Source organism: Chiloscyllium plagiosum, unplaced genomic scaffold (assembly GCF_037043375.1).
Source record: "Chiloscyllium plagiosum isolate Xiang-an unplaced genomic scaffold, Cpla_swu_hap1 HiC_scaffold_43, whole genome shotgun sequence".
Classification (NCBI taxonomy): Eukaryota; Metazoa; Chordata; class Chondrichthyes; order Orectolobiformes; family Hemiscylliidae; genus Chiloscyllium; species Chiloscyllium plagiosum.
The window spans coordinates 3,273,693-3,289,308 of record NW_028270181.1 but is presented as its reverse complement, the minus strand read 5'-3'; the positions used below and the strand labels follow the sequence as shown (position 1 = coordinate 3,289,308).

Here is a 15,616-nt window from a genome sequence, read left to right as displayed (position 1 = left end):
CAGTGAGGCAGGAGCAGTCCTCACTTTCTCCTCTGAGACAATGGGTCGGCCAGGGTGGTCAGGCTTGTGGATCTTGGGAATGGGGTAGAACCGTGCAGTGCGGGGTTCCCGGACTATGAGGTTGGAAGCTGTGGGTGGGAGATCTCCTGAGGTGATGAGGTTCTGTATGGTCTGGGAGATGATGGTTTGATGATGGGGGGGCGGGGTCATGGTCGAGGGGGCGGTAGGAAGAGGTGTCCTCGAGTTAGCGTTTGGCTTCAGCGGTGTAGAGATCAGTGCGCCAGACTACCACTGCGCCCCCTTTATCCGCTGGCTTAATGGTGAGGTTGGGATTGGAGCAGAGGGATTGGAGGGCTACGCGTTGTGAGAGTGAGAGGTTGGAATTGGGGAGGGGGGTAGACAGGTTGAGGCGGTTAATGTCCCGGCGGCAGTTGGAAATGAAGAGGTCGAGGGCAGGTAATAGGCCAGCGCAGGATGTCCAGGTGGACACAGTGTGTTGGAGATGGGCGAAGGGGTCCTTGGAAGGTGGGCGGGAGTCCTGATTGTGAAAGTAAACTCGGAGGCGGAGGCAGCGGAAGAAGTGTTCAACGTCATGGCGTGTGTTAAATTAATTGATGCGTGGGTGGAGGGGGATGAAGGTGAGTCCTTTGCTGAGGACTGATCGTTCATCCTCAGTGAGGGGAAGGTTTGGAGGGATGATGAAAACTCGGCAGGGCTTGGAGCTGGGATCATGTGTGGGTGTGGAGCTGGGAGTGGGGGCGGAGCCAGTAACTGGAGTGGGTGTGATGATGGGGGGAATGGGGGTGGAGTCATTAGCAGGGCTGGTGTGCCCCTCAGGGTTCTGGGGGCTGGGAATGGTGACAGTGGGATCTGTGGGGGGCGTGTCAGCAGAATGCAGGTGAGTGGCATTGGTGGGGGCGGAAGTGGTGGCAGTAGGGGTGGCGGAAGTCACTGAGCGTATGACATCAGCGATGATGTGAGGGGCAGAAGTGATGTCACATGTAATGCATGAGGAATTGTGAGGGGCGGAAGTGGTTGTGGGAGTGGCCATGATGGGGGCAGAAGTGACATAATCAATCAGCGTGGGGGTGGCAGCTGCACCAGCTGCATGGCTAATGGCATCCGAGCAGTTCCAGAGGCCGGTGGAATCTTCTGGAAAGTTTGAGGAGTGCTGGTTATGGAGGTGGATAGATAAGAGTTTGTTGTACTTACAGTTTTTGATGTTTGAGATGGAGTTGAAATACTGTTTGTTGAGAGTATGAGTGAAGGAACGGCAATATACTTCCAAGTCAGGATGGTGAGTGGCTTGGAGGGGAACTTGAAGGTGGTGGTTTTCCCATATACCTGCTGTCCTTGTCCTTCTAGATGTAAGTGGTCATGAATCTGGAAGGTCCTTTCTGAGGATCTTTGGTGAATTTCTGCAGTGCACCTTGTAGATAGTACACACTGCTGCTACTGAGTGTCTCCTGAAGAAGGGAATGATTGTTGAAGATGGCACACTCTGTTGTTACTGAGCGTTAGTGGTGGAGGGACTGGATGTTTGTGGATGTGATGCCAATCAAGGGGGCTGCTTTGTCCTGGATGGTGTGAAGCTTCTTGAGTGTTGTTAGAGTTACACTCATCCAGGCAAGTGAGGAGTATTGAGCTGAAAATGTGTTGCTGGAAAAGCGCAGCAGGTCAGGCAGCATTAAAGAAACAGGAGAATCGACGTTTCGGGCATAAGCCCTTCTTCAGGAGAAAGGCTTATGCCTGAAACGTCAATTCTCCTGTTCCTTGAATGCTGCCTGACCTGTTGCGCTTTTCCAGCAACACATTTTCAGCTCTGATCTCCAGCATCTGCAGCCCTCACTTTCTCCCCGAAGTGGGGAGTATTCCATCACACTCCTTACTTGTGCCTTGTAGATGGATTTGAGGGGTCAGAAGTTGAGTTACTCGCTGCAGTATTCCAAGTATCTGACCTGCTCTTGTAGCCACTGTGTTTATGTGGTAAGTCCACTGCTGTTCCACAGGGACAGGGTGTGCTATCAAAGATCAGACTCTGAGCTTCATCCAGATTGGCCCGCAAAATGGAAGAGTTTCTCTCTACCTACCTTTCCCCCATCTAAGTCCTTCAGCATTTTGAAGACTCTCATTAAATTAGCATCAACTTTGCAAACTCAAGTTTGTGCAATACTTGTGGGTCCTTTATCCTGTACCTCTTAACCCTGATGTGCAAGGTTCCGTTGGAAGAGTCAATGATGTTCATAGCATCTCTGTGTGATATTCCGTTGCAGGATTTCCCATTGATAGTTAACAGGAGATCATTTTCGCGCAGTCCAGCCCGACATGCTTTGCCTCGCTTCCGGACCTGTAGCAATAGGACAACAAGTTAACTCTAGGCCAGAGGCCAGCATTTCTGCCTTGCCACAGTTTGCCCCATAATTAGCAAAACCAAAATCAAATAACATTCCAGTCAAACTGAATCAACATACCTCCCCCCACAGCCCAGCTTCTGAAACAAACTCATCCATCTCAGAAATGGACCAGAGCTCCCCTTGGGGTGAACTAAGTCACTCAGTGAGTATCTGCTCATTGAGCACATTCTCATTCTCTTATGAAAATATTATATTTTAGGAGAACAAATCTAGTACCCCCACTCCCCTCCCCATGGATGTTTTCAATGGGGAGGGCAGTTTCTGGTTGGAATGGAAGAGGAGCAATGACGGCACTATCTTCAACACCCCTCCAGCTTTTATTTCTGTTTATTCATTTTGTGGGATATAGACATTGCAACTGGTCCCTAGTTGCTCTTGAGAAGGTGGGAATGAGCTGCGTCCTTGAACTGCTGCAGTCCACCTGCTGTGCGTTGAGCCGCAATGTCCTTAGGGAGGGAATTAAATCTTTTTAAGGTGCCATGAGGCCAATCAGCACAAACCATGAATGGGGAGCAGTCACAATGGGCTGAATGGCCTACTTCTGTTCACACCTCTTAGGCTCTTAAATTAGTAAAAGCTTCAAATACTGAAGACCATCTCGTTTGCTCCAACACTGAAGTGGACACCAATTTTATATTTTTTAAAAGTAATTTCTAATTTGTCAAAATCCTGTTACTCACCGGCTGGTGCTCCTAAATACACAAGAATGGTTTTTACAAGTCAAGATGGTATGTGTGGCTTGGAGGAACATTTGCAGGCAGTGGTGTTTCCCATGCAGCCATCGCCCTGTCCAGGAGTGGAAGTTGTAGATCAGGAAAGGGCCTTGGTGAGTTGGTACAGGGAATCTTGTAAATGGTACACAATCCTACTGCTGTGTGTTGGCATTTTCTAGTCTCTGATCTGCTCTTGTAGACACAGTATTGATACAGCTGGTCCAGTTCAGTTTCTGGTCAATGGTAGCCCCCAAGATATTGATTTTGGGGGATCCAGCGATGCTACAACCAATATAATGTCTTCAAAATCAATTGACCCATAAATTCCCAATCCATCTTGGTCGTGATTTCTCCACATCAGAGGAAATTATTTTTCTTCACTGTTTAATATCCTTTTAACATTTTAACTGTCGTATATACTCAAGGAAACACAAGCAAGCTGACTTCACCCTTGTATCTCTCAGGCCCAGTGTATTGTGCAGTTAGTGAAATGTAGATCACTTTTCATGGGGAAACAAGGGAACTGCTCTGGTGCAAGTTGTGCAAACCAGGATGTTTGTTACTAGATCCCAGGACACAGACAGAGACTTAGAAAAGGATGTCTAACTAGAAAAAATGTCAACTTGCAAAAGACCACAGATGTGAGGCATGGCCACAAAGGAAAGTATTCACTACTGAAGAAATGAGTTATATTACTCTTATGGGTCGAAATAACACTATGTTCATCCCATAGCAGGTATCTCCTGCCTTTAGAGCTTGCCACAAAGACTGTGAAATTATCTCCCAGGAAGGATCATTTCAAGATATGCACTGATGAGTTCCCACCCACACTTCTCACTCTACATCCCTTGCCTTGGGGGGGTTGGGTTGTCCAAACAGAGGGACTCCTGTGCAAACTTGAAGATGAGGAAATGGGCTATGGTAATGGGCTGAGAAGCCTTCGCTTATGTTTTCTTAATCATTGCTGGGGTGTGAGTATCATCGATCCTTAATTGCCTTTGAGAAGGTAGTGGTCAGCTGCTGTCTTAAACTGCTGAATTCCATGTGGTGTATGTACAGTCAAAGTGCTCATAGGTGCAAAGTCTCAGGATATTAACCTGCAACACTGAAAGAAGATTAAGACTAGGTTTTGGCCTAATGTTATTGTCAGTGGGCTGTTAATCCAGAAACTCAGCTAAAGTTCTGGAGCTCTGGGTTCAAATCCTGCCATGGCAAATGGTGAAATTTGAATTCAATAAAAGTCTGAAATTATGAGTCTAATGATGACCATGAATCTGTCAATTGTCAGAAGAACTCATGTGGTTCATTAATGTCCTTTAGGGAAGGAAACTGCCATCCTTACCTGGTCTGGCCTCACAGCAAGGTGGTTGGTTCTGAACTGCCCTCTGGGCAAATAGGGGCGGGCAGTAAATGCTAATCTAGCCAGTGGCGCCCACCTTCCGTGAATGAATGGAAAAAGAAATACTGACATTGTTCCAAGTTAAGATGGTGTGTGATCCAGAGGGAAATTTCCTGCCAGATGCTAGTCCTTGTGGATTTGGAAGGTGAATTTCTGCAATGCATCTTGTAGATAGTACACACTGCTGCTGCTGCTGAGCATCGTTGGTGAAGACTAATTATTAAAATTGATTTATGGGGTGCCAGTCAAGCAGGCTGCTTTTTCCTAGTTGCTGTCAAGCTTCTAGAATGTTGTTGGAGCTGCACTCATCCAGATAAGTGAGGAATATTCCTGATCTGTGCCTTGTAGGTGATGGACAGGCTTTAGGGAATCAGGAAATAAATTATTTGTCATTGAATTTCCAGCCTTTGACCTGTCCTTATAACTGCAGTACGTAAATTATTAGGGTTTTAGTGATGTCAAGGATGATGATGCTTTTGAATGTCAAGGAGCAATTATTAGATTCAGTCTTGTTGGAGATGGTCATTGCCTGGCCTTGTGTAGTGTGAATATTACTTGCCACTTGTGCAAGTCCTTTAGCCATTTCTTGATATCATATGGTGTGAATTGAATTGGTTGAAGATGCTGGGGACCTCAAGAGAGGGCTGGCATGGATCACCGACTCAGCATTTTTGGCTCAAGATGTTGCAAATGATGCAGACTTATGTTTTGTACTGATGTGCTGGGCTCCCCCATCTTTAAGGATACGGACATTTGTGAAGCTTACTATTCTTGGTCGTTGTTTAATTGTCCACCAACACTCACGACTGGCAGTACTGCAGATCTTTGATCTGACATTTTTCACAAATAGAATGGTGCTGTCAGCTCCAAAGGCTTTCTGTCTGCTGTGCAGTTAAGCAGCATTACACATGAATTTCAGTGTTGGTGTGATGTCAGGTAAATAGCCCTCATGTTCCAAAAATTGACTAATTGAATCAAGCAGCATGTTTCTTCAGTTATGTATAATAGGCAGAGTACAGCATGTATTAACCAGCCCACTTTTGAAAGAAACAAAGTAAACATATGTGGTTAATTGGACAATACTTACTGAAAAATCCAGAGTGGACAAATACCTACATGAACAAAGGTAATCATGTGCACTCGTAATGTGACTTATTTATGCTTGCTAGAAGTGGCATACATTCACACACATCTACCCCTTCTATGCAAATGAGAGGAATATGGTTAGTTGTTAGATCTTTTAATGAATTGCCCAGGAGCTTGGGTAGCCTATCATTCCACATTGCTTTCTTCATAGTAATGCCTCAGTCTCAGCTTGCCAACCTATATTTCATCCCAAAGAAAATTATTGTGATCATTTGAAATTTGGCATTCTTGCTGCTGTCCTGATGAGCACAAAGTGAAAAGTTTCAGCAACAGGTCCACCTTTTCAGCATAAAACAATAAAATTTTTAAAAAGTGAAACATTTTGTACAGAATGTGAAACCTAAAAACAATCAAATCTGACTGCTCAACTGAACAAAAATGAAGTGATTGATGCAGTTAAAAATTGCACAGTAGAAGGGTCACTATCGGATGAGCACATGTCTCTGCAATTCTGCACTCAGGCTTGGCCAGACTGAGAGCGAAAGGCAAATCCCTCTGTGGCCAAAACTGGCCTGCAGCTCAGTGACAGGTGCCATTCCGTTCAGTCCACATATCCCAGGCACTACGTATGTCTGTCACTTTACATGCATTATCTCTCCACACGCATTTTATTTAAAGCATTAACTTATCTGGAATGAGTGTACAGCCTTCTCTGGTAAACACTGAGGGACAGTTACTCTCACACATAAAACATTTGCCACACGTGTTCTTTGAAAATCACACACTGCTTCCAATGGCTTACATCACTGTTGTGATATTTCATTTCTTTCTGTTTGCTGATGTGTTTGATGTCCTTCCTCCAGACCCTAATTTATGTCATTATTGCAGTGTATGGGGATTGTCTTGGGCCCTGAATATGTAAGGGCCACAGTTCATATGATTTAATAGCAAAGTATAATGGATGCTGGAGACATGAAGTCAAAACTATTCTGAAAATCATATTGAATTTGAAATGTTAACGTTGTTTTTCTCTCCACAGATGCCACCAGACCTGCTGAGTTTCTCTAGCACTTTCTGTTTTTAGTTCCGATAACCTCCCTGCCTGTGGGGGCTGAGTGTGCAGGCACTGGGGAAGATCAGGATTTGACTCTTTTATGATCCCTCCTGTGGTAGATGGTGTTTCCAACCCTCAGTGTCACAAATCACACACAAGCAGTAGCTGTTTGTGTGATAATGATGGCTGGCATAGCTTTGGCCCAGCTAGAGTCACCGTCTTTAGCAAAGGAAACATATAGAGGGTGAAACAGCTGGATTGTTCACAGATCTTACTGGTGTTTGGAATAAAAAAGATAATTGCCTGGCAATGATAAAGTTCATTCAATGCAACTTTCCAAATACTGGGAAGACCCCCCCCCTCTTTTTTGTAGAAAAGGTGACTTTATTGTCCATTCATAAATCAAAAACTCACAGAATTTGATGTTTAATTTGGTAATTGCTTTGGTGTTATCTACATCCAGAGTCTGGTCTCTTAGTTACTGCTTTATTCTCAGCTCTTGATACCAGCTGGTATTCAGTGAATGGAAAATGGATTTGCAAGTGTTTCCTAACTTTTGTTCTCTGTCATTTCATAGAACAAAGTGACAGGTACATGGGAAGGCCAGCACTTTGAAACTTCCTGTCTGTGTCACACCACCCTGACTGTGAAAGTTATCGCTGTTCCTTCATCTTTGCCGGGTCAATTTACTGATACGCCATCTCTAACAGCATTGCGGCTGTTCTTATACCATATGGATTGCAGGAAAAGGCTCACCACCAACTTCTCAAGGCCAAATAAGGATGGGCAATAAATCACAAGCTTGCAAGCAACATCCTGAATGAATTCAGAAAAAGCTTGTCCTTAATGCTGAGGTTCATTTACAATCGCTCAGAGGTTCCACATCATTGCATTCCCAGTGATCAATAACACATATTAATGTTCCTCACAAGCTAATAATTTAAGTGGTTAAATGTTTCCACTAAAAAGCAATAATCCAGACATCTGTTGATATTTTAGGACTTCTTAACTTAATGTTCCATGAAATTTAAGGGCATCGGGAGCACTCTTGAAAATAAGGTAACTCCCAATTGCTGAACACTGCCACTTATTATTTGTTCGCTAAATCTTGATTCCACCCTTGGGCAACTATCTGTATGGATTTTGTACAATCTCCCTATGTTTGCAGAGGGTTTCCTCAGGGTGATCTGGTTTCCTCCCACAGTCCAAAGATGTGCAGGCTAGGTGGATTAGCCATGGGAAATACAGGGTTACAGGGATAGGGTGGGGGGATTGGTCAGGATGGGATGCTGTTTGGAGAGTTGGTGTGGACTCAATGGACTGAATAGCCTGCTTACATGACGTAGGGATTCTATGATTCTATACTCAACTTGTAAATCATTTTAAATAAAATCAGAATGGTAAAGACTTAACAGCTCAAACAACATCTGATAACGAACCTAGGTTAATATTCTCATCAGAAAGATTGACTTTCACAATTGCAAGCTGTCCCACTTCACAGTGCATGAAGTGTTTTTGAAATATAGTCTTAGTTGTAAATTTAGGAAATATAACAGTCAACTTGTACAGAGTAAGTGCCCAAAAGAAGCAATGTGATGGAGACATAATGTGATGGAGAAGCAATGGAGACATAATCCAGTTTAGGAGTTAGTTGAGGGATAAATATGGAATTTCCTTCTCCATCTTTTGCATGAGAGTAGGTGGTTTATCATCTGATTGAAGTGATGGCACCTTTGACAGTGCAGCACTCCCTCAATGTTGTTTTGCAGTGAATGTCCACACTTCTGTGCTTAAGATTCCCGATTAGAATTTGAACACGATATCTTCTGAACCTGTGAAGAAAGTGTTACCCACTAAGCCACGGCTGATGACATTATCAGCACTGCAATATCATTTAAACTAAAGAATGTTTTTGTGTGTCTTCCTCTCCTACCTCCTGTTCAACCCTGCTTGTTAAACCAACTCCGCAATATCTCGATCTGATCTGGTGATTGACATTCGAAAAAAGGGTGCACTTTACTAATAATTCGCATCATTAAAGATTGTACTTAAAAAGTGTTTGTAGTCTGGATTGCACCTGCTGTAACCATCCCATCCCAAAATAGCATCGTCTGGTATTATGGATATGTGACTTTTGACTCAATGCTACTCTTTCCACCATTCTCCAGCCCTCCCCCAATCTATATCTGAAGAATGTGGATGTACATACACGATGGTATGTTAAGTCATAGATAAAAATAAAACTCTGCCAGTACAACCAACTCCTCACCATCCAAAAATAGTCCATGCAGGGTGGGGGAGGAGCAGTCCACAGAACTGTAAAGTAGTTTCAGGACCTTAGCTAAAAATAAGCCCAGAAAATCAGTTCCAAGAAACAAAAGTTAATTGCCTTTGTGGTAATATTACCTTTGGAACAGGAGCCCAGAGGGTTCAGAGATTTTTAGAAATACAGCAACCCTTCCATCTCACTGAAGGGAAGGTTCAGAATGGGGGGAGAGAGTGCAGAGGGACATTGGATTCATGAGGTACTCAAGGGAATGGGAGGAAATAGAGAAATGATCCAAGAAAGGGAAAGGAAAGAAGGACCTGGCAGGGAAAGTGACGGTGATTATTCTTGTTTATCAAGAAACTCATACTGCTTTTAATTAAACAAATCATAAATCAAGCAGCATGGTAGCTCAGTGGTTAGCACTGCTGCCTGACAATTCCAGTGTCAGATGACTGTCTATGTGGAATATGCACGCTCTTTTCCTGTGACTGTATGGGTTTGTGCCTGGTGCTCTGGTTTTTCTCCCACAGTCCAAAGATATGCAGTTTAGGTGGATCGGCCATGCGAAATTGTCTAATAGGGTCCATGTGGGCATTAATGTGGGGTTACATGGATAGGGTGAGTCTGGTGGGATACTCTTTAGAGGGTTGGTGCAGATATGTTAGGCCAAATGGCTTCTATTTGCACTGTAGGGATTCTATGATTCTAATCTCATCAATTACTTTGTCTCTAACTATGAACTTTGGCTCAGCTTTTGAATCTCATGTGTCATAGAGTCATAGAGATGTACAGCATGGAAAGAGACCCTTCAGTCCAACTCATCCATGCCAACCATACATCCTACATTAATCTAGTCCCATTTGCCAGCACATGGCCCATATCCCTTTAAACCCTTCCTATTCATATACACATCCAAATGCCTTTTAAATGCTGTAATTGTACCTGCCTCCATCACTTCCACTGGCAGCTCATTCCATCCACGCACTATCGTCTGCTTGAAAAAGTTACCCCTTAGGATTCTTTTAAATCTTTCCCTCTCACCTTAAACCTATGACCTCTAGTTTTGGATTCTCCTACCCTGGGGAAAAGACTTTGACAATTTACCCTATCCATGCCCTTCATGATTTTATAAACTTCTGTAAGGTCACCCTTCAGTCTACGATGCTCCAGGTAAAACAGCCCCAGTCTATTCAGCCTCTTCTATAGCTCAAACCCTCCAACCCTGACAACATCCTTGTCAATCTTTTCTGAACCCTTTCAAGTTTAACAACATCCTTCCTATAGCAGCGAGATCAGAATTGAATGCAGTATTCTAAAAGTGGCCTAACCAATTCCTATACAGCCACAGCATGACCTCCCAACTCCTATTATCAATGCATTTACCAGTAAGGGCAAGCATGCTAAATGCCTTCTTCACTATCCTATCTATCTGTGACTCCACTTTTAAAGAACTATGAGCCTGTACTTAAGGACTGTTTGTTCAGCAACACTCCCATGACCTTACCATTAAGTGTCTTAAGTCCTGCCCTGATTTGCCTTTCCAAAATACAGCACCTCACATTTATCTAAATTAAACTCCATCTGCCAATCCTTGCCCATCTGATCAAGATCCCATTGTAATCTGAGGGAACTTCATGGCTGTCCACAACGTCATCAATTTTGATGTCATCTACAAATTTACTAACCATATTCACATCCAAATCCATATAAATGACAAAAAGCAGTGAATCCAGCACCAATCCTTGTGGCACAGCACTGGTCAGACGCCTCCTGTCCAAAACGCAATCCTCTACCACCACCCCCTGTCTCCTACCTTGAAACCAATTTTGTGCCCAAATGGGTAGTTCTCCCTGTATTTGTAATCTAATTTTGCTAAACAGACTAACATGTCGAACGCCTTACTGAAGTCCATATAGACAATGTCCACTGCTCTGCCCTCATCAATCCTCTTTGTACTTTCTTCAAAAAACTCAGTCAAGCCAGTGAGACACAATTTCCCATATACAAAGCCATGTTGACTATCCCTAATCAATCCTGTCCTTTTCAAATACATGTAAATCCTGTCCTTCAGGATTCCCTCCAACAACTTGCCCACCACCAATGTCAGACTTTTCCTTACCACCCTTCTTAAAAAGTGGCATCACATTAGCCAACCTTCAATCTTCCAGCTCCTCACCTGTAGCTATCAATGATACAAATATCTAAGTGCGTGTCCCAGCAACCACTTCCCTCGCTTCCCACAAGTTCTAGGGTACACCTGATCTGGTCCAGGGGATTTACCCACCTTTATGTCCTCAGTATCCTGGTCAATTTAAACTCATCAACCACTATCACTAAAATATATAACTTGATCATTGATCAGAAGATGTAGGAACAGAAAAGTAGGCATCAACCTGTTCAATGAGAACATGCTGATCTTATAATACTTAACAGCAGAAAAGCGGCAGAATTAGAGCATAATTATTTCACATTGATATTTATCAGAGCGATAGAACAGAATGAATAATGACATTGAATGAAGAAATGAGCAAGGAATTAAGTCAATTTAAAAGGATTTTTATTCATTCATGTGGTGTGGACTTTGCTGGCTGGGATAGTACTTATTACCAATCCCTAATCTTTCTTTAGACAATGACTGTGAGCTGCCTTCTTAAATCACTGCAGTCAACTTGGTGTAGGTAGTTGTCTGGAGTATGTCGGGGTATGGGTGCCTGCAAAGACTCTTTCCTTGTGACTGCTGCTTTTTATCATTAACTATAGCTCCTTAACTCCCTATGTACAGTAACACTCCTTTATTTATATCTGTCCATGTTAGATGATCAAATAAAGCTGTCTACTGTGGCATCATGCTCATTCAGGACTGGTGTCGTCTTCTTGTTGAAGTTGGATTCATGTGGACATAGATCAGGTGAATAGCAAGGGTCTTTTCCCTTTGGTGGGGAAGTTCAAAACTAGGAAGCATATATTTAAGGAAAGAGGAGAAAAATCTAAAAAGGACATGAGAGGCAACTTTTTCACAAAGAGAATGATTGATATGTGGAATGAATTGCCAGACGAAGTGGTGGATGCAGGCACGGTTACAACATTTAAAAGACATTGGAGTAAGTACATGAGTAGGAAAAGTTTAGAGGGATATGGGCCAAATGCTGCCAAATAGGACCAGTTTGGTTTGGGTTCATGGTCAGCGTGGACGAGTTGGACTCAAGGGTCTGTTCCATGTTGTATGACTCTATGACTCTATCCCTGTTCTGGAGATGTATATTCAAATCCCAGAAGAATGAAATGATTATGTTCTCCTTGTTCATGTGAATTATGTATTATATAATGTATAACAATAGCACACAGTTCAGAACACTGACTGGTTAAACCCTTTGTCTGTGCTGGAATAGCAATGGTACAAATATCTCCACAGTTTCAGCCATGGGACCTGCTCCTAGTTACTATCTGGTGACCTTATGAGAAGAGGGACATGTAAAGGTGATGGGAGAGCACAAGTTCAGACTTGGTTATGATGCCCTTCATTTTCAAGCATTTTGTTCATGCCTTTTGTTGAAATGCACATGTTTAACATGGTCTTCATGAGACAAACTATCAGAGGGTTGATAACACACTGTATCTTTCTCACGGCAAAAGTTAATTCCTCCAGGAAAGGAGGAGAAAGTGATAAATTGGTGCAGGGGGAGGGAGAAATGACAGACCATATCGGATTCTTCAGAAGAAAGACCTATAGCTTGAAACATTAACAGTTTCTCTCTTCACAATTGCTGCCTGATCTGTGAGTATTTCTTGCTTTTATTTCTGGAATAAAGGACATTGCTGTCCCTTGATTTTTATTTTGGATCTGCCCCCTGTTTTTATTATATTGGGTGTTCAGAGTTCTGGCAATTTTATTTAAACTTTTTGAACAGATCAATCTGTTTCAACCTGGCTTTCTCCTTTCTCATCCAAGTGTGTATCTGCCATGCTGGACATGACACTTTAAAGTAAGTCTCTTGTTTCACATTCAAAAGTTGGATAATCATAAGATCTCTAGCGTGGAAGCAGGCCATTTGGCCCATCAAGTACACACCAACCCTCTGAAGAGCATCTTACCCATACCCACCCCCCTAGCCTCTCCCTGTGACCCTGTATATTCCATGGCTAATCCACCTAGTCTGCACATGTTTGGACTGTGTCAGGAAACTAGAACATTTGGAGGAACCCCACGCTGTCATGGGAAGAATGAGCAAATTCCACACGGATAGTTATCTAAGAGCAAAAACAAACCCGGATCCCTGGCGCAGTGCTAACCATTGAGTTACTGTGCCATTTCTCATTAGTTCTGGATGCGATGTCTTGTGGACAGCATCAATCTTGTGGTTGTCTGTCATCCCAGGTCAGGGGACATTTGGACAAATTAAGACTATTTTCAATAGATCAATAGGGTGGCATCAAGGAGTGATCGATGCCACAAGACAGAAACACTGCCTGAGATGGGTGGGTACAACAGAGGGCAGCACAAACTTCAGAACAGTTTTACTTTAATTGTTGATGGTTTGCTTTATACAGACTGAACCCAGCCTTACCCACGTGCCAAGGAATGCTTTAAGTGTTCCTGTGGACTCTGTGTACTCCACCTGGTATGCAGGTGGTTTCATTGTCTTTGCAAATTGGAGAGGAATTTCCAGGATTGTCTACTGGCTCTTTCTTATCTCTCTCAGTAAAGAGTGCTGTTCCAATGTAAGTGAATATAAATGCTTGAGTTTCCAACATTGACTAGATGAGCCAGCTATAATGGTCCTCATGATTTCTCTCTCAGCCTTCTTTTCACAGGATCATGCCTGTAAAGCTATTATTTCAGTTAAACTGGTCCCATCAGCTATATCACAATTAATGCTATCTACTCTAATTAAAGCTCATAATTAATTGTCATTTAAATTAATCTGCAGCAGCACCATCTCTGAGAGATGTTTCAAGTTTTTACTCAGCAAGTAAAGAATGTTGTTTTTAGCCCATTTCCTCAAATGTTCAGCCAGGAACATTCCTGAAACTCCTCATTTAGTGATATACAGCCATCAAAAACATTTTTCCTGCAGTTAAGATTTCAGGAAAGATTTCAGGGTTTTTTTTTAAAAATGAGCGGAGTCTAACTATTGATGAAGATAATATATTGAAAATAAACTACCAGTACTTAAATACCAGAGCACGTCCTTTGTATTACTTTCTTTCTATTCCTTCCTCCAACTGAATGATTCCACTCCTGCTCTGACTTTTTATGTTCTTATTCAATATTTAGATGTGAATAATGTTAATAATCTTTGGCTGGACCATCAGCAACGAGATCTGGATTGTGTAAGAAATGTTGTTATACCAGAATCCTAATTCAGAGCAGGGGTAGGCAATTTGGCCCCTTGGGTTTGTTCTACCATTTAGTAAGATCATTATTGATCTGATTTTGGCTTTAGCTCCACATTCCTGTTGTTGTTCCTTCATGCCAGGCTTCCCATGATTCTACACCCTTGTCAATCAAAACTCGGTCTAATTCAGCCTTGACAAAGTAGTGACTCAGCTTCCTTTGCTCTCCGGGGATGAGAATGCCACAGACCAATGACCCTCTGACAGAAAATATTTCTTATCAACTCTGCTTTAATTGGAAGACCCTGTATTTTTAAACAATGCCCCTCATTCTAGTCTGTCCCACAAGGGGCAATGTCCCCCCAGCATCCATCCTGTCAATTCCTCTCTAGATCTGATAAGATCACTTCTCACTTTTTTAAACTTCTCTAAAACATTTCACTCCAATTCTCCACGAACTCATCTGGATCGGACAAGTATAAGAGAGTGTCATGGGTTGGAGAACTTGTTCCTTCTGGTCAATGGCCCAGTGTAGCTGCAGGGACAGTGCTTTGTGCATATCACAAGTCTTCCAGTGCATTTGATGAGGTCCATTTGCAGAGTTTTACAATACAAAGGGATAATCCAGACCTTGAGGTAATCTGTATTTCCTTGTGTGTTTGGGACATGACAACTTTTATATAATAAAACAGGACTTAAATGTTACATTTATGAAATTTCTTAATTTCCAATGAAGAAAAAAAAATAGATTTGTGTTTATTCAAAAAAATATATTTGCAACATTGGATCTTTATACCATAACCATGCTTACTTGCAGATTAAATAAGAAATTTTAAAAATTCTGATTATAATTTAGGATTCCGGATAACCCAGAGAGAATGTAAAAGAATCAGTTTGTGGCATGTGGTCATGTAATGATGTCTGAAGATTTTTTTAGTTCAACTATAGAATTTTCCCATACCTGACACTGTCTAATCCCAGAGCTCTGTGAGTCACTGGATACTTAATGCATGAGAGCGTGTTTAGGACGAAGTTGGTGCCAGATGTCATGAGCCTGTATTGAGATCTATTCAGTTTAACTAAATATAGTTCTGGTTATCTGGTGCTATACTGGTAATTTGAACAGGTGCTGTTTTGTGGATCTAGGCTACACACATAAAATATATTTCACCTTCCCAGCCTGGGTAACAACTCGGTGGAGTGAAACAGCCTCCCTTCTAAATCACACTCCAGTGCAATCGCACAGATTTCAATATGAGTGGACTGTGTAAGGAATGAGCAAATGGATCATCTCTTCAACAGTGAAGACGGAAATCAGTCCCATCCCTTAACAGAAATGTTCTGTCT

At 42.5% G+C, this 15,616-nt stretch overlaps 1 protein-coding gene and 1 long non-coding RNA gene across 3 annotated transcripts in view; one reads left to right on the top strand and one right to left on the bottom strand.

Moving 5' to 3' along the window:
* The window catches only part of LOC148137421 (uncharacterized), a 101,312-nt gene extending 92,818 nt beyond the window's left edge, over positions 1-8,494 (top strand). Inside the window, exon 3 of the long non-coding RNA XR_015754223.1 lies at positions 7,244-8,494. This is a non-coding gene — a long non-coding RNA (uncharacterized LOC148137421). The remainder of the gene's footprint in view (positions 1-7,243) is intronic.
* The window catches only part of LOC122541944 (synaptopodin 2-like protein), a 40,692-nt gene that overhangs the window by 17,554 nt on the left and 7,522 nt on the right, over positions 1-15,616 (bottom strand). The window contains exons 1-2 of one of the 2 annotated variants that reach the window (XM_087982296.1): positions 3,095-3,459; positions 2,196-2,347 (exon numbers count right to left, since the gene is read on the bottom strand). In XM_087982296.1, the coding sequence (XP_087838422.1) occupies positions 2,196-2,245 (50 nt within the window). In that variant the 5' untranslated portion in view covers positions 2,246-2,347; positions 3,095-3,459. Of the gene's footprint in view, positions 1-2,195; positions 2,348-3,094; positions 3,460-15,616 lie in introns of those variants that run through there. The other variant, XM_043679230.2, reaches the window with a different exon arrangement.